The following is a 25,067-nucleotide window of genomic DNA, read 5'->3' on the forward strand; positions in this document are numbered from 1 at the left end:
GAAGTTTCTACGCTCTGATCCTGGAGTGCCTGCGAAGGAGACTGCTCAGCCCTGTTCCGTGCCACTGGCGCAAAGTCTAATAAATATCAAATTTTCTAAAAGAGAATTCCCAACTGCAAAAAATCAACAATTACTTCGTCTCTTTGAGAGAAGAGTAGTGGAACAGCATATAATTTTGTGTGTTGATCGAGATTGTTGCAGCAAAGAAAGACTCTGTAAATTATCATCCCATCCCGAAATTTGGTGTAGTTGTTGTTTATTCATTCCTCCAAGATGTTGCCTACCAACGATCCTCATTATATCCGATACTTGAAGGAACAAGAAGAACAAAAGAAACAAAATGATCAACAACAACAACAAGAACAACCAAACAGCATCAATTCTTCTTCGTCATCACCATCGGAACCACGTGTTCCTCCTGTAAATAATAATTCTAAAAATTCAACTCGTTTCAACAAGCCTTCTCAACACAAGGCTTCTCCTCATCACTCTCCAAATCAGCATCATGACAATGAAGATGATTTTTCTTTTCTACCAAAAACCAATCATCGTGATAAACAACAATTGGTTCGGTCTAGAGAAGCTCTTGATGGATCCGATGTTGTTGATGAGAACAATAATAATAACAGCAATAAGAGCACTACATTTAATGAACAAGTTACATATCCTTCATTGGTTGAAACTCATCATGAATCATCACGAATAGAGGCAAAGAACACACAACATGACGATGCTCCTAGGCCATCTGAAAAGGACCAGCAGATCCCGTCCTCATCTAGACGTTCAAAGAAACGCAAAATGAATGATCGGGGATCATCAAAAACAACATCCTCACAAGTTGCTTCTTCAACAACATCCTCGTTGTCAACAACCATTGAAGAGAATATTCAACAAGAGGAGGTGGTGATTGAAGAAGAAGGTAATGATGGCACTACGGACCTATCCACCACTCAAATGGTTCTGTATTTTCATGTGTTCATTCCGATCGTCTATTTTGAAGATGACGACAACCAAACGAATTTAGTCCCAAAAATTGATATTCACTACAAAAGTCCCTCTCTTTCGACATCTCTCTTCTCCAAGATCAGTAAGAAGGGGAACATGATTCACAAATTCACCTTGTTGAGAAAATCTTCTTTCCATCAAGAAATTTGGATTGGATCTGCTGTACTTCCGAAAAACTTAAGTTTTTTGCAATTCAAGGTGTTGATTTCTGGCCCTCGAGGTATTGTGAACAGTGACAAGGCTGTTAGCGACGTGACATTTATGAGCAATCTTAAGAAGCCATTTTCTCAAATATTCTGCCAATTTAAACCCCAACACGAAAAAAGTGTTGGCTTGTTAAAGTCAGCCATTCAAACAATTACACAATCCAAGCGTTCAGTGCTATTTTCGTTTGTGGAAGAATTATTTGAAAGTGTATTATCCGAAATTAACGATATACCACTAGCACGAAAAAAGTCATTAAGCGCCAGGAATTACAATCAATCAAATGATAATGACGAATTGATTAGACAACATATTCAAGCACAGCAGCAAAAGCTTGTGTTGTTTTATCAAAGATTAGACGGTCTTTTCCAAAGTTTGGAGCAAATTTTGACAACCAATGGAAAAGCTGCCTTCCAAGTGTCCGAAAGATTTGTTGCCAAAAGAAACTATTTTCGAGACTCTACAGTGACTGAATTGAAAAGTTTCTTACTCGATCGAGTTGAAACTTTTGGAGAAAATACAACCAACCTTGAATGCAGAGCAATAATGATCGTTTGTATTTTTGACAGAATAGTTTCCCTCACCTCTTCGACAGATTTAGACAACTTTCTTGATGTTGTGTATTTATTGCGGCATTTTGATGTTTATAGCATTTCAACCATTTACAATCACATTCTTTCAAAGTTGAGCGAACAAAGCAACACTACCCCTTCAAAGTCAATGAATGACGTGAGCCATTTGGATAATATTAAGACATCATTCAAGTCAGGTATTCAGCAATTGATAAGATTATTTATGAAGCATCCAGAGAAGAAAAACTTTTCTTTTTGGGTTCTACTCTCTCCCTTCATTCACAGTGAATTTGGCAATTCTTTCCATGGAAACTACAACCAACTTGACACATTGATCATGTACGCTGATAAAAGAAGGTTCAATGATGAAATGAAAGAACTGTTTGCCATGGTCGAGCACAAAAGCTCTAGCGTCAGTCAACACATGATGCATGTAACATCAAGCCAAATTTCTGTCATTGTTTCAACCTTGTTTCGATTAGCTAGTTCCTCCTTTGATCATATACAGGTTGTTTTACAATTTGGTAGATGTTTGAAATGTGACAACGAGCATGCTATCAGCAATGTATTATTGAAAGAATTTACTACTTTTGTGAAAAATCACACAGAGTGGATAGATGACACAAAAGAAAAGCTTGACATATTGAAGAGTATTATTTGTAGTGAGAAATCTTTTTCGAGATCCTTCTCTTTGTTGGAGGTATTACTTTCATCCATAGGTAACATTGAAACCATGGATCACATTCATGCACATGAAATTTTAGATGTTGTCTTTATCTTTTTTGACGACGATGTGTTTGTTAGCAATTGTGAAGAACGCGACAAGGAGAAAATTTCCAAACTACTCAAAGAAGTATTCAAGCAGATTTTCCGCAACAAAACGAGCTCTACATTTTTCGGAAGGAAGTCGTTCAAGTTGACAGACATTCTTGACTTTTATGTAGGAATGTCGTCTCGTCTTTCCAAATCTATTCTAAGACCAGAAGATTATCAAATGTGCGTGCTTGAGTCATTCAAGGGGAATTATTACTTTTCTGCAATGACAAATCAAGATTTGTTAAAAGGATTTTTGGATTTTGAGGCCAAAACATCAATGCAAGAAGTTTCACTCTTTTTCAAAGTGCTGGAGGACGTGACATTTGATATCTGCAAGAAAATGGGATATTCATCCAAAGTATTGAACTCATTGTTGAACTTACTTGAAAAACATATCGACTCTTTGGAAAGAGCAATCACCAAAAGACATATGGTTGCTGATACTATTCTCAATCACATCACGAATCACATATACACAGAAGAAAATATGTCATTACTGTTGAACAATTCTGAGTTGTGGTGTAGATGTTTTTCATTATGCAACTCGAGCTTTACCACAGAAACGGTAACAAAAGCAGCTCAATTACTTGACAATTGGGGTAATGCAATACTTGGCCATACGGCCACCATTGATATGCTGAAAGAGCTTTTTGAGGGAAACAACAAGGAGAGGTTTGTTCAATTAGCATTGTCAACAAGTAAGGATGTATTGAGTTTAACGACGTTGGTTGAATTAGAAGAGGAAGTGGCTCAATTTACATCCTTACAAAGGAAAACACATGATTTTTGTAATCATTATTGTCAAAACGAGCATGTTGACAGCTCTTCTCTGCGAGATATTTTAACACGCCTGGACTCTGCAATTGAGAAACGAGTTCCATTTGATGCAATTAAATCATTACTGAACGATCAACCTTTCCTGAAAGAATTGAATGAGCTGCAATATCTATCCAAGTCAGAACTGTTTTTACAGACATGGAACCAAACCATCGATGAGGTGGCACAAAAAGAGGCTCAAATCACCAACATGAACACTGACGGTTCTACTCCAACAGTCAGTTTTTCTGTAAAAGATCTGAAAAATAAGGTGTTTACATTGGTAACAAACAAGTGGATCAAGTTGTACAACGATTTAAATTCGAAAACTATTTCATTCCAAGAATTGGAACACCAATTTGCAAATTTTGAAAGTGAAGAAGACGTTAGTAGCGAGATAAGGTTCCTGAAAACTACTTGCAAAGTTGATGATGATGCTGAAAACAATGCTACTTCTCTTAAATTAGTGGCAGAGACCAGAGAGTCAAAAGAGTGGTGTGATTATCATACAAAGATCGTGCATAGCTTCATTTTCATTTCAAGGCAAAAAACATATGTTCCTTTAGTGATTCAGGTCTTGCAGAAATTTGGCAATGTTTTCCGTTCATCTATTGTTGAAGACAAGTATTTCATTGGGTTGACAGCGCTCCACTACAAGTTTTTTGTTGAAAAATGGGAGAATGGAACTCTTTTCGATGTTGCTGACATTGTTAATGCTGCCAAACAAGCCCTAAAACATTTGAGCCGGTACGAGTTAGATCTTGTGCAAGTATTGGCCCAATCTGATGATCTTCTTGAATGGTTATGGCAACATCACAACACTGGGCAATTCAATGAGCTAATACGAGTTTGCAGAGAAGTGACTACTGATGATGCTATTACTCTCCAATCATTTGCATCTCTAATAAGCTGCCGTGAATATTTGTACGATATTGTATATCCTGAAACCAAATTTAGCTCATGTGAAGGGTTCTTACAGACCATGAAGTCGCTAAACTATAACAAAGATTCAAAAGAAATCGAAAGAAGGATTCAAGATGTATCGTTCATTCGAAAAAATTTAGAATCTGTGAAACAAATATTTAGAGACAAGACAAGAAGCCCTTCTGTCAACTCTCTTCTCAAACTACTTGAAATAATGGAGTCAGCCGCTTTCAAAATCTCAACCAAATCAAGTATCTTATCCCTTAATGCACATCAAAACGAGTACACATTTGAGGACATGATTATATACAAACTTCCAAGCTCTTCAAAGGACAAAACGTTTACCATGTCTGATTTGTTGGACATTCGTACAACGGTACTGAATACATCTGTGCCTCGAGAGCTAAAAGAAAAACATCAAAACTTAGATTTTGAAATGAATCGTTTTATTGAGCTAATTAACATACTATTGAGCATCAAAGAGTCAGTGATTGAATTGATAAAGAATGGAAATATATTAATAGACCAGTATGAATATGAGTTCAATTTTAACCAAATCAGTTGTGTAGATAACGAAATGGGTAAGCTGAGAAATGAAGCAACAAGATTAGAAGCTCTTAATGCCTCATGGAAGAAAGATATCAAAAACATTAGACAGAAATACTCATATCTGAATTACTTTAACATGCGAGAGCTTAGGGAAATATTAAAGTGGCTTGAATGCAACAACAGTGCCAATCTACACTCCATGTGCAAAACTATTAGAAGAGAATTTACTGATAAGCATTTAGAATTGTTGCTTTCGGAATGGCATAACAAGAATAACTTTGTAGTTGTAGATGATGATTTATCTTATACTGTATTAGAGAGTCTTGGAAACTTGCTCTCCGCCTTATTTGGTGACACTGAAGATATTATTTTACAAAAAGACAGAAGTATTTCATTTTCCGCCAAAAAAGATATTGCTCTATCGCTAACTCAATCCAATCAAGACATTGAAAATTTGTTTGTTATTTCATGCCAAAATGAGCAAGATGTAGAGTCGGTTGTACTCTCTTTGTATGCAGTGCAATCTAGACTACCAGAAATGTACGAAATATTAATGTGTAATAGTAGAACTAAGGTGGAAGATATTTTATTATTATTCACACGTTGGTCACAAACAAGATCGCAATCGTTGACCAGTAGGAGAATATTTACTTTGGCGAATGTTCATTTGCTGTCGTATACAACACAATGCCAAGTAGTTGACAAGTTGAAATTATATCTTCACAATTCTGACATCAAGCTGGCTCCTCCTTTAGTCATAGTTTCCGGCAACGCTCATCAGCGAATTGTCAATGCTTTTTCTAATTTCAGGTTTGATGGTGCTGCAATCACTCTTACCATCGAAGAAATGGTTGAGGTTTACTCACAAATTTGCAATACCTATTCATGTGGTACGAAAGTTTACACTTCCAAGCACTCGGGAGCCGGTAAAACTCATTCAATTTTCAAATATGCATGTGAGAATCAGTTGGAGCTAGTTTCTATTTCTTTGCGCGAAAGTGTTGACATCTCGAGCTTAATTTCTCAGCTCAATGAGAAAACTAATAGAACTCATCCTGTTGCTCTCTATTTCAACATTTCTTCACATGTGGATAGTATTGTAAATGCTATTCTTTTCCAGCTTATAGTGGTGGGGTCTATTTCTGATTACAATGGACAGGTGTATCATAGACGAGAAGTTGATAGCATTCTGATTGAGATTCCGAATGCACCTCAAAATATTACACTTGAAAAATTTGTGCCCTTGTGCAATTTCTTACCAAAACAAGTTTGTGAAGTGACAGCCGAAACACTTCTCATAGAGAAGAGGTTTGAAATGGATGATTTTGGTAGGGTAACATCAGCTATCAATAGCAAGCTTCTGTTTGTTTGTGCAATATTGAAAGCTTTCGAAAAAGGTACCTTCTCTAATCCGGAGCTGTTTGCACAGTTTGTTCCTGACGACTACTTGGAACCACAAGAGTGCTTTGACATTCTAATGAGATATTGTAACACCACTGGACAAACATCATTTTCTTTAATTTCGAATTTTGTTGACTTCACTTATGAATTTTTCCAATCTATCATGAAATACGAGCTACTTCGTGTACTTCCAAGCCTAGAGCCCTTAACTGCAAGAATTCCTCACTCTCTCATTGCTCTTGCATTAGAAATGACAAAAGATTTCGCTATGAGACAGCTGGTTCTTAATTTTAATACGGCCAATCCTTCGCTAGAGGAATATGCCAAACGATTTTCAAGCATTCGAAAATGGGAACAGTCGACTCATCCCGTACTAATATTCACCCAAGATGATTTTACTGTTGCAGGATTCAATGTTATTGCTCTTAAGCAAGAATCCGTTAAAAAGTTCTTTAGTGATCAAGAAATACACATTCTACATGAGCAAAAATTAGATATTAATTTTGATTTTAACACAAGCCTCACTCAAAAAGGACAAATAGACACGGAAATTGAAGGTCTAAAATTTTTGACTATGGTAAATGGAAGTTATCAATACGAAATGGCGGATTACTATGATTATTCTCTGAGAGAAAAGATTTCAAATAGCGATTACGTACTTACTCAAGACAATTTGATGAAAATGTTTGCAATAATTTTGAGATTTAAATGTAATTTACCGGTGATTATTCTTGGTGAAACCGGTTGTGGAAAGAGTTTTCTTATGGCCTATCTTTCCAAAATCTTAGAAATGGATCTTAGGAGAATTACTCTGCATGGCGGCCATTCTGAAAAGGATATTATTGATTTCATTTATCCAATTATTGAAGAAGCTAATAGCCATGCAATGGCAAACTATATTGTTTTTTTTGACGAATCTAATACATGTGCACATACTGGTATTCTCAAAGAGATTGTGTGTGACCGCGTATTGAATGGCCTTCCCATTCCTAAAAACATTAAGATTGTTTGCGCTCTAAACCCATATCGGCTGAAGAACGAGAATACTAAAAAGATTGAGGCAGTGATCCAGTCCCAAAGTGGTATATTATACAAGCACCCATCATTCAAGAATATTCCAGATCCTCTCGAGAATCTGGTGTACCGAGTTCATCCTCTTCCAGACAGTTTTATTGACCACGTGTATGACTTTGGATCATTGTCCATAGAAACAGAACGAATCTACATTCGTAGCATGCTGCAAAAGGGACTTCGAGCCTATGTAATTCATACTCAACACAATCCGACTTTAGAAATATTTGTTGACTTAATATGCACTTCACAACAGTTCGTTAGAGAGGCCATGCACGAAGTTAGCGTGGTGAGTTTGAGAGACGTCAAGAGATCAGTACAAGTTTTCTCTTGGCTGTTTGAAGAGCACAAAAAAGCCAGCGACTCTGTGTTTTGGGATATTCTCAAGCTTGAAACTCAATTGGTTGAGTTCAGTATTCACAATATTAACTTTTTGAAATGTCTTGTTTTATCGTTGGCCTTTACGTTTTACAGTCGGCTCAACAGAGATCAACGGCAATCATATTTACGAAAGATTTGTGAAGTTGGCAGAATTGTAATTTCTTCATTCACTAGCCAATTCTTTGTTGAAACGGTGACCAAGTATCAAAACGAGCTAACAACACAACTCAACCCAGGAGAAGGCATTTCTTTGAACGAGGCGTTAACAGAAAACTGCTTTATGCTCTTCTTGGCTCTTCTAAACCACATTCCTATTATACTTGTGGGCTTTGCTGGTTCCTCAAAATCTCTTGCTGTTGATCTAATTTCCAAGGCAATGAGAGGAAAGGCATCAACCAACAAAAGGTTGCATCATTTACCAGATATTAATATTTTTGCGTATCAATGTTCTCCGTTATCCACGGCAAGAGGTATTGCACAAACTTTCAGATCAGCTAGACGTTATGCTGAAGAAAGTTCAGGAAGCTCTTCTCTTTCTGTTGTACTGCTTGATGAAATTAGCTTGGCTGACTCGCCAAATTTACCCCTAAAAATCTTGCATCACGAATTGGAAAATTTGGAGAAGATTAGTTTTATTGCAATTAGTAACTACAGTTTGGACAGCTCCAAGATGAACAGAATGAGCATTCTCTACAGATCAATACCTACATCAAAAGATTTAAAGAATACTGCTAAAGGAATCATTGGTGTTAAAAAATTGCAGTTGAATAACTACTTGGAGGCAATTGCCCAAAGTTATTTGGAGCTATTTAATACTCAAAAAATCAAACTATTTTTTGGATTGCGTGATTTCTATCAATGCATCAAGTTCTTGAACAGAGTGGTCAATGATAAAATGGTGTATGATGGAAAAGAGGTGAGCTTTGACCAAGCGTTACTATTGGCAATTTTACGTAATTTTGGAGGAGTTCCAAAAGATCAAGTACATGCAATTCTTAAAATATTTGAGACGAAAACTGGTAGTAGTTTGACTTCAAGTCAAATGCCAAGGCCAACCAATAAGGAACTCATTCAAATGAACTTGAAAGACAGTACCATGGCTAGACATTTAATGTTGCTAACTCATAACAATGCAGCCTTGAACCTGTTATTCGATTACAATATACTTTCGCTGTCGGAGACTCTAGTACTGTTCGGAAGTGATTTTCCTCTCGAGAATAATGACAATTTCGCCCTATCTCTTCAATTGCAAAAGATCAAGCTGGCAATGTCCGATGGAAGAACTGTAGTACTTGTACATTGTGAGTCATTATATGAGAGTTTATATGACTTACTGAATCAACATTACGTAGTAGTTGAGCAGAAAAAGTTTGCAAGACTCGCATTTGGAAATGAGTCGGTCACATGTGCCGTGCATGACAACTTTAGAATTGTAGTCATTGCGGAGGCTAGTGACGCATACTCCAAGCTAGCAGCACCTTTTCTTAATAGATTAGAAAAGCACTCCTTCAATCGCATTGATTTCATGACTGAAGAAAATAGCATTTCCTTGTCCATGCTCGAAACCTTTGTTTCAAATTTGGTTGACGACGGTCTTCAGAACCTTCCTAAAATTTTCGTTGGGTGTCATGATGAATCCCTTAAAAGTTTGGTTCAAGCTTTGTACTCCACTGAAATAGATAATATGGTTGATGAGGGTACTTCGTATGTTTACACCAATGCTATTGAAAAATTACTGTGGGTTGCTTCACCTGAACATATTGTCAAGTCTGGTAATCGAGAAATTATTGAAACATATTTCATGAAACAAGATCATAGTTCGTTTCCCTCATTATTGAACAAGGTATTTGCTCATCCTGAAGAATGGTCATACACAACATCGAATGGAATCCAAGCTGTTGTGATGACATACTCTCCTTTAGATATTAATATTGAAACCACGGTTAAAAGTGACGTTACTGTGGTCAAGAATGAAGAAATGAAGGTCCAGTTCATTCAACTTCACGAACTGAAAACATCAGCAGACCTTAATTCCGAACTAGACCACTTTTTCAATTCTGACCACGACCAATCCTTGCTCATCATTTTAGCAGATCCAAATGCTTCCTCTGTTCGCAGAATTCGTTACGCTCAATACACTTGCGAAAACAAGAGAGAACTTTTCATCAAAAACAATCCATCCAAGATACGTAATGTGGTCATTGTGGTGAACTTAATTAGAGGGCTTTCGTTCCAAGAATCGAGATTCACGTTCGATTTTGACAAACGATGGAATTACATATTCATAGACGACATTTCTTCGAACACAAAAGCCGCCTTCCCAGATATGTTCACATTAGTGAGCAAACCTTTGAGCAAGATATTATCTGAACTCCCCATCATGGATTTAACATTGGCCAATTTACACAACTCTCTTTCAAGAATTGTTTATCCGTATCCAAGAACTCCTGACTCTATTCAAAAACAAATTATTACGATTAGGAATTTGTTGTCGAGCTCTCAACACAGATTTTATCAAGCTGTTCAAGAAAAGATGCTGGATGTTCTTAAAATTACCACAAAAAACGACGATAAATGGTATTTGGAGGTAATGGAAGATGAGAAGCTATTGCAAATATGTGGTACTTTAAACTCTGCACTACAGTATTTCATATCTAAAAAATTGTTCATTACGTTTGCTGCCGTGTTGAGTGTAACCGACCGTTTCAACAACTTTTCGCTCCTGAACGACAATGATGTTCGAGATTTTTGGCTAGAAATGTTTCAACAAAACGTACAACCAAAAATGATTCAAGATTTACTCATTTCTGAACAATTACATGGACACATTAACGTTCACTATGGAACACAACTTCCTCACTTCAATGCTCAATTTCCCTTCAGTTATTTGATTTCCATTGTCAGTGAGGGCGTCAAGAAAAATATGATGGAGAATAATACTGACAAGGACAATATGCTGGAGAAATTGGAAAAGCATTTCGAATGCACATATCCAAATTTGTTAGAGTACACATTTATTAATAACGATTCGAGCAATGTAATGATTGATGAGAACAAGCAATATTTACATTTTTCAATTGCTGAACGTTTCATCCATGATTATTTCACAATGTATGGTTTCAAATACTCGACGCTGTCGTTAGATAAGTGTAAACAATTGATAATGGAGATTGTGAATAAGGATTTAGGAAACAAAAGCGAGTTTACCATTACAGATCTACAGGTAATATACTGGTCAAACGAACCGAGATTCAAGACATACTTCCATGTATTGGATCTTATTCGAGATGCTTCCATATTTGAAAACTTGTTCTACAATATTCCAACCTTTGAATCCATTGTTGATTGTGATATTTTCTTGTATCAGTTAGTGATCGATGCTATCAACCCAACCAATGCTATTAACTGGAAGTCGTTAACAGATATCGAAGAGAGCCGAAGTTGGGTGAACAACGTTCACATCATATCAGAGTGTTGTAGGCTTCTAAGACAATTAATTGATAGTACTTTATTGAGCGAAAATGTTAGTGACAGCACTCGATGGAACTTTGGAAAACAAAATCATATATGGAAGTGTATTAGCTTCTTCAGCAAATTTTTACAAGACCTGGCATTTAAGAGAGGAATTGACGAGGACAGTTTTGATGTTTCCATCTGTGAAAATTATTGGAAGAAGTTGTCAAGCTCGGAAACAACTCATTTCGAACAGCCAAACATGTTTATTGATTTTCTTCAAACGCTCACAGATATTAATAAGAAATATAGCCGATCAGAAAGCGCTGAAGATTTTGAATGTTTCATTTGCTATACAATTCCAGATCCAACCGAGTTGAGGAAAACAAAATGCTGTTCCAGATATGTCTGTATTGAGTGTGCTAACAACTATTGCTCAAGCAAGACAAAAAATGGAATTCAGAATCAATCATGTGGATGGTGTCAGAGAGGTGTTAATTTGTCTTCAGTAGAAACCTATACCGAGTTATGCGATCAACATCTTGATCAAGTTCAAGAAATGTCTTCTAAAGAAAATATATTTATTGAGAGAGCAAGCAAATTGACTGAGATTTTCATAATCCATTACTGTCTACAATCGGAAAACATGGATCAATTATCTGCTGCTCTCATTTCAACCATTATACAGTATTTGAGTGAAAACAAAAAGATCTTATCTGACAATAAGCTTTTGAAATTTATTGTCAACGATTCTATGCGATCGTCTGTGATTCGATCCTTGGTTGCTTTGAAAAAGCAAAATACAGAGATTGGTGCGGTTATTGAGCATGAGTTAGAAGATCAGCTTTCAACATTATATTCCGATTTTAAACATGCAGATTTTCCTCTTGCAGTTGCCATTTCACAGATTTTAGAAGATGAAATTGAATCATCTGTTACGGACGAAATTAACAACGAGCATCTTTTGCATGAAAAACTGGAGAAGAAGCTGTCTATGGAGCCTCTCCCAGGTGGAATACTGAAATTTTTACAAAGTATTTGTTCCTGTAAGGTAGCAGTGAGATGGTTTGCACAGTGTATCTCATCTAAAAAAGAGCCTTCATTGGAATTCATAGAAACGATTGATCATTTATTCCAAAATAACTATTCACTTCTAGTATTTTTCTTTAGAGAGTTAGCAAAATCTAATGGATTATCAGCCACAAGAAGCATGATTAATTATAATCCCATGCTAAAACAAATGGCATTTATAGAGACATGGAAACAAAAAGAAGAAGCCATTATATTCATATCAGATAATGGAGCTCTTTCCGACTCTAATCCTTTCGCTACTTTGTATGACCAATTACCAAACGAGGGCTTAAATTACAATACCATGAGAGATGCTGTGGAACAATTACGTTTATCAGATGCTAAAACTGATACCCTGCTCAACACATTATATGAGAGATCAAGAAACTCACGAAATTGTTTCTGTGCCTTACTGTTAATGGTATTGCTTGAACATGTCACATTGAGGCGTAAGATTTCTCAACAGAATAACTACAATCATTTGCTCGTCTGGATGAGAAATAACAAGGCTAAACTTGTTGTTTTTGAAAATATTTCCATTGTGAACATTGTGGAAAGATTAATAGAGAACAATATACGAAACTTTGAAATCACTCCCGAAACATCCATGTCCAAGATTCATTTACTACGATGTCTCATTCACCAAATTGTAATGGTGATATGGAATTTGAACACTCCTTCCATGGGATTTTTCTGGAACTGCTTGACAAATATTACTCAACTGCATAACACTCTATTTCCAACTATGAATGATGATATTACATCGACATTAACACAAATCACAGGAGGAAAGACGTATACTTGCCCTAATGGCCATGCTTACATCATCACTGAATGTGGTCGGGCAATGGTTACTGATATTTGTAGGGAATGTGGCCAACCCATTGGTGGAAGTAGTCACACACTGCTAAGTACCAATAGAGAGTACCAAAATGTGGACAATACTCCATTAAATTTTTGTGCAAGAAGTGCCATAGAAGAAACAAGCCCAGCGGATGTGCATAGTACTAATAGAGATTTATCCTCGACTGAATTCCGACTGATTCGATTGTTAATGAGTGGATTACTCTATGCAAGTGGTATCTTCTTCAACAACAATACTCGAGTACTCATCAATACGCAATACTGTAATCCTGCAGATGCAAATCAATACTTCATGGAACATTTCACAAATGATTGGCATATTCTTTCGCAATTAACAGGAAGAAATGAAGAAGATTTATGTATTACTCTTCATCACACGTTTGCACAAATTAGTTATAGAGCTGCTACTCAGAGTACTACGTTATGGTTTCATGCTTTGACACACAAAGATCAGCGAAGACCTTTTGAAAACAATTTTTGTACGCAATTGCTAGAGGGAAAATTTAAACCAGACCGTATCTTGACATTTATTCAAGAAACACTACAAAGACACAATGAAGCACGAAGGGATCGTAAAACCACCTTGGCCAATAGTAAGCTCATGAAGCATATTTATCCTGATCAGGAAGTGCTCTCCCTTCAAGAACGAACTCTCTTACTTCCCTCAATATTCATGCCTGTTGAGAGTATTACATTGGAGCATTTCATGAACAGTCTAAAACAAACTGCTACCATGGATAAGCTACAAGCACTAGCAGCTATTGTTGACAATATTGTACCTCTCCAAGCCATGCATCATTTACCAAACATTTTTGATTTGTATCGTTTAGTATGTAAGAGGTTTGACAAGAGAATTCGTAGAGAAAATGCACTCAACTCTACTGTTCGTGAAATTATTTTGGAGATGGAGGATGAAAGCGAAAGAACCTTGTTTGAGGCATGTTTTGAAAGTTTTGCACAAGCATGGAACTCAGTCTTCAAACTCGTAGAGAGGTATGAATGTTTAGAAATTCCACATCACATGAAGGAGATCAAAATGTCTAAAGACCAGCCACTCATTTACATTGTACCCTCCGAAAAAGATGAACCCATATTTGGACTTGCCATGGTTCATTATTTGGTTGGCATACAAAACAAACTTACAGAGCTTATATCCAAAGAATATTTCAGTATGGAATCCAAAGATCTTCGTGTTGTCACAAGCCGAGAGTTGACACCCACCCATGTTGTGAACATTTCATTACAACGTCATTTACTCCCTTTCATTAAGGATCACTGCAATCGTTCTCTGAGTTTTGAAAAGCCACAACAAATTATTTATGATTTTGAGTTTATTCAACAATACTTGATTGATAATTTCTTTTTACGAAAATCTCTCATTGAAATTCAAATCAAAATGCTTGATTTTACTGGAGAAATAAGAGTGACAGGAGCAAAGGAAAAATTTTCAGCCCTTAAAAAACGAAATACAAAAATTTCTAATGACAAGTTAACACAAGACGACCAAGAAATGATCATTAATGAGTTGGGAGGTCCAGGTGGTCGATCCGAACGATGTGTATCCTGTTTTAGATATGTGGAAATGGCTATTCATTTTATACAATCATCTCTCTCAGTGGAATCAGGAGTGAGCGTTCAATTTTTAGACAAGTATCTTGTTGATTATCTCGAGAAGGACTTGATGATCCAAGACGCAAGAAAATTATTTGGTTCCCTATCTCAAACTCTACAAATTAAGCACTTGGATCACTTATTTGAAATTCTTGAGCAACATTTGACTTTGGATATCTTTGCAGGAATACATGATATTTACAAGGAGCCATTGTCACCAGAATTGAAGCACAAATTAACTACCACGGTTATGCCATACATTGATTGTCAAGTGTTAATGTCCTCTATGAGAGACGCCATGGTTAAATATTTATCTGAAACATTTACGCAAAAAGAGTCAGACTTGTGTGATTGGTTGCAAGATTTACCATTACCTGAATATTTCCAAACTGGTCAAGGAGAACATGCTCTCGATGTTTCAACGATTGGAGAATTGGATTGGTTTAAAGAAATACCGATGGGCAAATTTAAGGTAGCCAATGCGTTGGATTTTTACAAGACTTTGGAGGATATTCTTGAAAAGAGTAAGCAATAAACTTTGGAAAGTGCTTTTATACAACAACATGTGGACGCAAAGAAAATTATTCGTTTCCTTAGTTAACATATTATTATATCTAAGTCACAACAACATTCATGACGTGTATTTTATTTCCGACAAGATAGTATGGAAAGCTTCGCTTGCAATCAAATTATTGGTGGAACTATATGTAAAAATCCAAATTTTGAAATTTCTCTCTACCAAACAACATTGTTTCTTGAGAGTGTTACCAAAATAGGTATTACCATCCAATTCTAAATATTTTGCCTTGTGCATTGTCATTTGGGGTGTTATTATGGATGTATTGTTCCCCAAGTTTGAGTCTACAGATTGATGATTCATCACGGAAGAAAACTCCATACTCTTCTCATTCAAGAGAGTGAATGATTTCTTGACCTTTTCCTTAAAAATCCTCTCATAGAAGAAATTCAATAATTTTCCACTATTCTTCTCCGTAGGCATTGTTAACAAGGTAATTTCCTCCTCAAGTTTTTCACAATTTCCACACACATCGGCATTCCAATAAAATTCAATTAAATTCTTCTTTTCATATACTGTGGTGGTGTGTTTTAAAACAAAATCTACATGGGTCACAAAAATATTTTCAACCATTTCCTCTTTCGTCGAGTATGGTCCTCTCGATAAATATTGAATTGGATGATAGAGTAATAATTTATAATCCTCCTTTCTCTTTCCAAAATCTGAAATTCCATAATGTTTTATAATTTCCTGTTCTCCATCAGTCTCCAATCTCAGAGAAGGAATAAAACAAATAGGTACATGAATAATTACTCCTTCTCCATCCATATTACTAGTTTTTCGTTTCAACTCTTTCAATGATTTTCCAACAAATAACTCACGAACTAAAATATCACTCCACACTCCTCCATCCAAAACAGGTTGTGACTGTTGTTGAGAAGCCATGGATTGTGAATTCACAGAATGGTACAAGACGGATGGAATAAATCCAGTCAAAATGGTCATTTCATCACCGCTGTCACTTTCAATGGCTGAGGTCGATAAGGCAGAGGTCACCATTTTCATGAAGGTCTTTTTTGGTGCTGAACCAGAAGAGGAATTTCGTTTTCGAGCACTATTGGGTTGTGAATTTGAGACTGTTGTCAATGTCGTGTTATTGTTGTTACTAGTTGGTTCACCATTTAAATTCGGAGATGAATTTGCAGAATTTGATGTAGAAGAATTACTTTCAAAAGCAACACTAGTGACTGACAAGCTCAAATTCTTACTGTGAGTCGTTGGAGGTGTGACTGAACTTGAATTCGAAGGACTGTGACACGTGTGAGATTCAATATGAATGGCAGGAATTGAAGAAGATCTTGCACTTCTTGCACTTTGATTTTCTCTACTCGTTAGTAATGGACTTGGAGTGACACTTGTATATCCAATCACATCTTCTGGTTCTCTTCTCGTTGTGGTCAATGTCAAGCAATAAATAATTCCATTTCCTTCTTGAATGAAATAAATTTTCTTATAAAGTAATTTTTGAGGTAATAATTCATGTCGAAATTGCATGATAAAATAGAGAGCTTTCTTTTCAGGTTGAATCTTTTTTCCAATCACGTGTGTAATGCCTTTCACTATTTTGGGTTCAATGACTCGCGAAAAACCTGCTTGTTGTGACATTTGTGACATTCCTTGTCGAATGGCATGTGAAGAAGGCATTCGTTTCAAATGATTGGTTGTTAAGGTCTGACTTGCATGTGTTTGATTTTGCAAACTATGACTCGAATGGCGACCAAAATAATCATCTTCATGATTCTCTTGTTGTCCCATTTGATGAATATCATCAATCGCCAACTTGGCTTCTTTTTCAATATCATTTGGAGAAAAGGTGACATAAATTTCAATAAAATCCTTTTCCACATTCTTATCATAGGTTGAAAAATAAATTTTTTGTCCATTCATGATTTGTGACGACGACGATGCATTCAATGCTGGACTGGAAGTATTCACATTTACTGAATGATTCAGTGTCGATGATGATGAAGATGACGACGAGGATGATGCAGTTGTTGTTGTTGTCGTCGTCGTCGTCGAATTGGAGTTACCAGTATGGTTACCCTCACAAGTTGACACTCCAGAATTCACATTCTCCATCATGGTCATCGGAGAAGTCACTCCATTCGAATAATTCATTGGATTCGTGGTCGTTGTCGTTTGAGGAGGAGGATTCAAAGTACTTGTTCCACTAATGACAATTCCACCTCCTCGACTTGCATTCGTCGTTGGACCATAAACTTCAACTCTCCAATCGTTGGGCACGCACATGGAATAATAATAATCTGTGAAATGTTGAAGAGTGTCTCGATTTGGAATTTCAATAAATTGTAATATGGAATCGTGATGATGAGAATGCTGTAATAATGAAGAATGATTTTTTTCTTGTACTATTGAATTTTCCAAATTTGGTAATTGATGATTCGGAGACATGTCTGTAGGTATTGTTGATGATGCTGATGTTGTTGTTGACGGATGAATCAAAGTATTCAATGAATTTCCACTATTGTTTTTACGTTTCGTTTCCATGATATGAGAAGTCAATGAAGATTGATACGGAATGTTGGCAAGTGACGCATCACGTTCACTGCGATGCGAGGATCCAATTCCCATATTTTTGTTTGGTTAGTTGATGATCAATGACTTTTTAAAATGAATGAACGAGAAAAGAGAGGGATGGGAGCATGAATGCCAGTTGTCAAAATATTTGTTTTTTAATATCGGATGAACCAGAGTGTTGAGAATAGAAGGAAACACGAGCACAGAATTGGCTTTAGAAGAGGATGACGAAGTGAGAGAGGGTGTTTCTGTTTTTGACAAGATGACTTTGTAAAAGCTACTTGTTGACGAGTGACATTTGTATCACAAAAGGCAACACAATTCTCGAAATTTATCCATCAACAAAAATTGATCAAGCTAAAACTCCGTGCATAAAATTGAAAATAAAACATGTTATAGAAATGTTTTTGAAATTTAATAATTTAATATATTGCATCTCAAATATATTAAAGACAAAGTTGAAAAATTACAAAACAAAAAAAGGAAATTTAAAAAATGACGCAACCAAACGAACATTCAAACACCATCCTCACTGCCAAATACTTTCACTGCATTCAAAAAAACAAGGGAATTTGTTGGCATTTTCGTCGGAATGGATTTTGTAAACGTGGAACATCATGTCCTTAGGAACATGTGTTGGATGAAGGCTTGGATTTACAATCGGTTAAAGAACGAAGCCAACAATTATTGGAATATACTTTAAATTATCGAATGAGAATAATGAACAGGAAGGAGGAAGAAGGAGCAATGGATGGTTCTTTGTCAGAAACTTTTCGGAATCATCATCATGATGATGAATTAAAATCTCAATATATTTATTTAGAAAATTCAGAACATGTCCTTTCCGAACAAGAACAGGAAGAAACAAGTACAGAACAATTGCCAACACAACGTCGTCAATTATGTTATTGGATTTCAAAGGCAAAAGAATTAAAATTAAAAGAATCAGCTCTACGAAAAACATTTGAAGGAAATGGTTTTATTTTGGTTTCATCAGTGATGGATGAATCGACTCATTATTTGGCAGTTTTTTGGGGACATACTTTTCCGAGATATAATATTGTGAAATGGAATGAATTACCTTCATACACATTGATTAATCAATTTCCAAATAGTCATGAATTGTGTAACAAATCATTGATGGCTCTTAATTTTCAGAAAGTGAACAAGTTGGAGCTTACAGAAACAGTGGAATTTACATCGAAATATGTACCTCCATCGTTTTATTTACCTCAACAATTGGAATTGTTTTTACATTATGCAAAAGAAGAGGTTTTATTTCAAGAAAATCATTCCCATCTAAAACATGATCATCAATTTTGGATTGTTAAACCTCATCGATCGGGAGAAGGTCGTGGCATCACTATTTATCCATCCTATCAACAAGTCATTCAAAATGAATTTTCTGAAGTGGCTCTTTCAAATAACCATGATGACACGGTTGTGGATGAACACATCAAGAAACAAATCAAGAATAAGAAAATTGTCGTGTCCAAATACATTTCCAATCCACTCTTGATTCATAACAAAAAGTTCGATTTGAGAATGTACGTGTTGGTGGTTGGAAAAAGGCATTATGATGAAAGGGATCGAATTTATTTCTATCGAGACGGTATTGTAAGATTTGCCTCAGAAGATTACACACTCTCCAAAGACAATCTCAACAATCATTTCATGCATATTACCAACAACTCTGTCAATGACAAGAAGAATAAGATTCAAAACGAAACCATTATTGAAAAGTTTGGATTTTTCTGCAACATGTACTTGTCAGATTTGAAAGAACATTTTCCTCAGCAAGATGAATGGGATGCATTATGGCGCCGATTAGATGAACTTGTGTTACAGTCGATTCATGCTACCATTTTAAATCCTGAAAAACAAGATGAATTATTTCATCAATGTCGTCACAAATGTTTTCAATTGTATGGTTATGACATTCTCATTGATGACAGGATGCATCCTCATTTGTTGGAAGTGAATTTAATGCCAGATCTTGCAGGTGTCAATCAATCGTTGGTGTTGTCAAAGAATTATGGTCTCAAAGCAAAAATGTTGGCCAATGCTTTGAATTTGGTCAGAATTCCAATTCATGATTCGGAGAATGTTGACGCCAAAGATACCTTTACGATTGATACCACTCAACCATTGGAAGTGAATGAGAAGGAAATTCTTGGAGATTTTGTTCGATTGCAGTGAGTGTGAAAAAGAATTTTTGTGAAAAATCCAAAGTGAGCTCATGAGACTATAATGATTTTAATTCTTCTTTGGCAAGTTTTCAACAAGAGCAGTGTCATTCTTACAAGCTCCAAGTTGTTGACACAAAACATGTGGATTCTCTCGTGTGACAAGAATTTCCAAAATTTCAGGTGTCATTTGTTTTACCAAGAGTGGACACACTGGTTGAATTTCAGGTTGTAGATAGGGACACTGTGATGGAGTTACCAAAAATCATCAGCCATAATGTCATTCAAGAAAAATTATAATGAAATTATTTTGAAATTTCGTATTCGATTTTTTGATCACATAGATGAAAATCATCATTTGTGAAACAATCATTCCACAAAATACATCGATCCACTTACAATTTTTGTGGCCAATTTAATCACTTCTTGAGCAGTAATATTCGATGTAATAAAACTATCCAACACTTGAGCCAGCAATAAACATCCATAACACAAATCATTCTCCGATGAAGCAGATGATCGGATTGGATTTTTGTGAGAATGAATTTTCATGACATGGAAATTTGGTTGTTGTGAGAGAACTGTTTGGATGTGACTGATGGATGAAAAGAAAAGAAAGAAACACGACGCAATGAAGATGAGTAGGAAACCAAGATGGACCTGCATGATGGAAGACTTGGGAAGAAGCGTTGACATTTTTTTTGTAATGAATCGGAGTTTTGAAATTACAGTTACAATTAAGAGAGCATGAGAGAAGACCCCACCAAATTCCATGTTACTAACAATCATACAGTTTAAAGAAGATGATTGTGCGGCTTTGATGGAGGTCACAACCGATCGGTTGTATCTTTGGGAATCATAATGAAAATACATCTGACTGAATTTACAATCCAAAAAATATGAAACGCAGTTCAATAAATAATTGGCAATGTATTATATAAAAATTAGAGACCTTCCCCTTGTTCGTCCCAATGAGTTGGATTGGGATTCTTTCCAACAGGTCCTCCAGCTGGTCTAGCCATAATAATTTGATCCACACTCAAAATATTAACAGCTGCATCGGTGGAAAGTTTGATACCCCAATATTTGGTGTTGAAAAGGTCAAAGATATCAGATTCCTTAGCATCCAAACCAGTCACACTATGCACATCAATACCCCAGGTAGACTTTCCTTCTGCATGAGCAGCAGTTAAATTAGAAATGGCAACAGAGGAATCTAGGCCTGCACTTTCAGAAAGTGTTCTTGGCACCACAAGAAATGCTTCAGCACATTTACGAATGGCATATTGTTCTAAACCAGGAGTTTCATCGGCATATTTAGAAAGTTGAGAATACAACTCGACTTCACAAGCACCTGCACCTGCCAAAAGTCGATCATCCTTGGTCAATGATTTGAAAGCATTGACACCATCATCGACAGCACGTTCCACTTCATCCATTACGTTTTGTGTTGCACCACGAATAATAATGGTGGTAATTCCCGAAATGTCTACATCTTCAGCTTGTTGGAAAACTGCAACCTTCTTGTCACCAATTTCAGTAATATCTACAGAAGCGCAAGTTCCCATATCGTCAGCAGTGGGTGGTTGAACCTTGACCAACATTTTGGCACCAATGGCTTGACACAGTCTTTGAATTTGGAACTTGGATGGACACTTGATAGCCATCATACCATATTGTTCAATAAAGTGAAGAGCCATTTCGCCAAAACCTCCCTGTGATACAATAACCTTGACGCCTGTATCATGAATGGCTTTGATTTCTTCCTCCATGGCTTTTTCTTCAGAAACATTGTAATTTAAAAGTTCTTCTGAACTTCTAATGACCACACTATTCTTGGTCTCTGTGGATGCTTGTTCAATATTACAAGTATACACGGCAACTTTGCAGTGTTTGGCATGCTTGATGGATCCCTCGGAATCTCTAACAAATGCGAATCCCTTCAAAACCTTTGAATCAAACACACTTCCACCTGGAATTTTAGCAGTTCTAATATTCTCAACAGAGAAGCGAGTGGCAACTTTTGGACATACAGCCACACAAGCCTCTGCGATGAGTGGAGCCAAGAAATCATCCATTCCTAAAACTTTACTTCCAACAGCGGAACGAATAGCTCTTGTTACCTGTTCGACGTTTCTAATATCAGTGACTTTATCCACTCCGAGAGTTTCTAAAATTTCTAGTGCCTTTAAACCAGCCTTTTTGTATCCGAGAATGATATCAGGAATGTGAAGTCCCATACGGATTAGATTTTCGGATTGAGCCAACAATTCACCAGTGAAACATGCGACAAAGTTAGTACCATCACCGGCTTCTTGTTCTTGTGCTTGAGTGGCCAATACGACAATCTTGGCTGCAGGATGGATGACTTCCAATTCTTTGAGAATGGTAGCCGTATCTTTTGAAATGAAGAGTTTTTCTAAATGATTCACTACAATCTTATTCATTCCGTTTGGACCCATGGATGTTCTAACAATCTTGCTCAAATTTTGGCAGGCTTCAATGTTTCGAAGAGTAACGGCATTGAGTCCAGAGTAGTGTGTGGATCCTGATTTGAGGTATGAAGTCAAATCATGTTGTTTGAAATTGAGAGATGCTCCTTTAGACATGATTTATTGTTGTTGTATAAATGATGATACCGATGATGACTGTAGGGTGATGATTGGAATAAAGTTGTATTGCTGCTGGTGTATGGCAATTTTTTTTTGTAATTTTTTGTCTTGGTTTTCCGTGCCTTCCGTAATACAATCAATGGTTTTGTTGTGAATCAATTAATTTAACCACCAATCTCCATCATTGTTTTGAGATTGGGTTGTTGTTGTTGTAACATTGTTTGTCAATTGAAAATTGGTATTGTGGTCATTGTTATTTCGTTGTTGTTGTTGGTGATATGGATTGTTGAGCCCAGAATAAAGATCCAAACGATCAATCGTTTGAGGTCTCATGGTTGGTGATGAGGAGCGAGAGTTATTATGATTGGATCGAGTAGTTGAAGAAGAGGTGGTACTACTTGGTGGATGGGAAGAAATGGTCGTCGTCGGGGTCGGGTTGGAGGAGACATTAAGGGAAGCACTCTTTGAGGAGTGTCGCAAAGCAAGAGCCGCAAATCCATCACTACTTGAACTCTTTGATATACTTGTTGTTGACGTGGTGTCAAATGAATTTCGTTGCTGGAGAGGTTGTGACGGAGATGGGATTGGGATGGTTGTTACGTTCGAAAATTGCATGGTGGTTGTGCCCGAGTTGTTGTTGTTGCCTTCACTCTCAAAGAACCCCCAAACATCATCGTGTTGTAATGGCTGCTGGGGCCGTTCTTCTCCAATTGGTGTGGAATTGGTAAATCCAATTTTCTCTGGCCAGCGGTTTTCCGTTGTTGGTGTGGAGCCTTCTACCTTCTTTTTAGCATCCAATAAATGTTTTGGCAATGGAGGAAGTTTTCGAGGTGCATGGGTGCTGACTTCAGTGGTTGTTGGAACATTAACGGCCGTAGAGGTCGAGGAAGAGATGGACTCTAGGGAAGGACTTGCAGATAATGGTTCATCAAAGTTCAATAAATCATCAACACTTTCCACTTTCTGGGAGGTTTGTGAATTGGCTAACATTTCATTATTGAACCACAATGTCATTTTAGCTGTCACTGGTTTGTGGTCACTGGCACAAACGTGAATATGAGAAGTGTACTCGTGAACCACAATGTTAGGATTGCTCTTGAAAAAGATTCTGTCACACCACGAAGGAATTCGATCCTTCTTTGTACTGAAAATGTTGGAAATATCACTTAGATCAATTTGTGCTTGTTCGTGTGGTTCATAGCTTTTACACTTGTATGTAGGGATAAATTCTAGTGGCCCTGCCTCATTGTAGCCTTTCAAAATTCTACCTAGCTGCTTTTCTTTTTGTAATTGGTCACACTTGTAAAGAATTGAAAGTCGATGTTGTGAAATTTTCGTAATCACCTCAGTAAAGTTAAAATGTGAGTCAATTCGATAATTAAAATCTCCAATGATAATGACAAAATCATCTTTGGTCGTAATGCTGACCTTGTTACTATTGCTATGATGAAATTGCAATGAACTTGTGTGAATGAGGGTGGGATCATTCACTGCCTTATTAATAATTGAATTCAGAGCTTCGTTTCTTTCCAATAGCTTTTCAGTGTGAGCGGGTAAGTGAACATTAATAAAATTGAGTCTGAGTGATGATATTACCATACATTAACAATTTTGTCAATATAATCGTTTTTCCATAGAATGTTTGATTGAGGTGTTTGAAATTCGGCCGAATAAAAAGATCGTTGTTTCAACATCATGATCATGTCAAGATCATCCCACCGTTGTTTCAACATGATGATCATTATCACACATGCCAACATTATACCACGTTATTACACACCACAAAAAAAAACGTACTGTTTTCCAAATAGCTTGAATCGTACAGAGACAGCACCCTTATTTCCCAATGTTCTCGAAAACCCCTCTCTCACTTCGCTCACCATGCATGGTGAACAGTGCCTTGCAAGCTTGAATTGAACCCACACGAAAATGCACAAGCCTACCAATTGGTGACATGCTATACAGTCGTACTCGGGGAAAACTTCAGAGAGCACGGATCGCCAAACTGTTGCCGCCTCTGTCTGTTCTGTAAGGAGAGCTTTTGCATTCATTTCAATTTCTTGAAATCCCAACACGATAATGTCAGGCACGTGATTGCCTTCGTCATTTTCGTTACCCATGAAGACTCTCCGAAAATACTTGTGGAGATAGGCTTTGTTAGGAACCTGTGAGGCTACATTCCAAGTACAGGCATGAACGGTAATTGAATCCAACGTTTTTGCATGTTGTGGATCCAATGATCCCGTGCTTTTACTTTTCATCATTTTCCGTGTAGTTTTGTAAATTATGAAATTATTGTATTCCGTACGTTCTCTATGATGAACTCTCTACTTTCAAAAGGAATGAATTTTTATATGGAATGTATGATGAGCTAGGTTTCAGGACAAGAACTGTTGTTGACTTGTTGTTCCGACCG

At 36.6% G+C, this 25,067-nt stretch overlaps 6 protein-coding genes across 6 annotated transcripts; 2 read left to right on the top strand and 4 right to left on the bottom strand.

The window, feature by feature from the left end:
- Positions 1-273: 273 nt before the first annotated feature.
- C9374_010994 (uncharacterized protein) lies at positions 274-15,273 on the top strand (the record flags this gene model as incomplete). The annotated part of the gene is made up of 2 exons (XM_044686599.1): positions 274-9,040; positions 9,092-15,273. 2 exons carry the CDS (start codon positions 274-276, stop codon positions 15,271-15,273), a joined length of 14,949 nt encoding a protein of 4,982 aa, XP_044543331.1.
- Positions 15,274-15,369: 96 nt separating this feature from the next.
- C9374_010995 (uncharacterized protein) lies at positions 15,370-17,907 on the bottom strand (the record flags this gene model as incomplete). Its single annotated transcript, XM_044686600.1, has 1 exon — positions 15,370-17,907. One exon carries the CDS (start codon positions 17,905-17,907, stop codon positions 15,370-15,372), a length of 2,538 nt encoding a protein of 845 aa, XP_044543332.1.
- A 657-nt stretch (positions 17,908-18,564) lies between these two features.
- Positions 18,565-20,052, top strand: C9374_010996 (uncharacterized protein; the record flags this gene model as incomplete). The annotated part of the gene is made up of 1 exon (XM_044686601.1): positions 18,565-20,052. One exon carries the CDS (start codon positions 18,565-18,567, stop codon positions 20,050-20,052), a length of 1,488 nt encoding a protein of 495 aa, XP_044543333.1.
- A 57-nt stretch (positions 20,053-20,109) lies between these two features.
- On the bottom strand, positions 20,110-20,735 carry C9374_010997 (uncharacterized protein; the record flags this gene model as incomplete). The annotated part of the gene is made up of 2 exons (XM_044686602.1): positions 20,110-20,283; positions 20,439-20,735. The coding sequence occupies 2 exons, from the start codon at positions 20,733-20,735 to the stop codon at positions 20,110-20,112; spliced, it is 471 nt and encodes a 156-aa protein (XP_044543334.1).
- Positions 20,736-20,983: 248 nt separating this feature from the next.
- Positions 20,984-22,648, bottom strand: C9374_010998 (uncharacterized protein; the record flags this gene model as incomplete). The annotated part of the gene is made up of 1 exon (XM_044686603.1): positions 20,984-22,648. The coding sequence occupies one exon, from the start codon at positions 22,646-22,648 to the stop codon at positions 20,984-20,986; it is 1,665 nt and encodes a 554-aa protein (XP_044543335.1).
- A 162-nt stretch (positions 22,649-22,810) lies between these two features.
- On the bottom strand, positions 22,811-24,915 carry C9374_010999 (uncharacterized protein; the record flags this gene model as incomplete). Its single annotated transcript, XM_044686607.1, has 2 exons — positions 22,811-24,230; positions 24,449-24,915. 2 exons carry the CDS (start codon positions 24,913-24,915, stop codon positions 22,811-22,813), a joined length of 1,887 nt encoding a protein of 628 aa, XP_044543336.1.
- Between the last annotated feature and the right edge of the window lie 152 nt (positions 24,916-25,067).

The sequence above is a fragment of the Naegleria lovaniensis genome, assembly GCF_003324165.1.
Source record: "Naegleria lovaniensis strain ATCC 30569 chromosome Unknown tig047, whole genome shotgun sequence".
NCBI lineage: Eukaryota > Heterolobosea > Eutetramitea > Acrasida > Naegleriidae > Naegleria > Naegleria lovaniensis.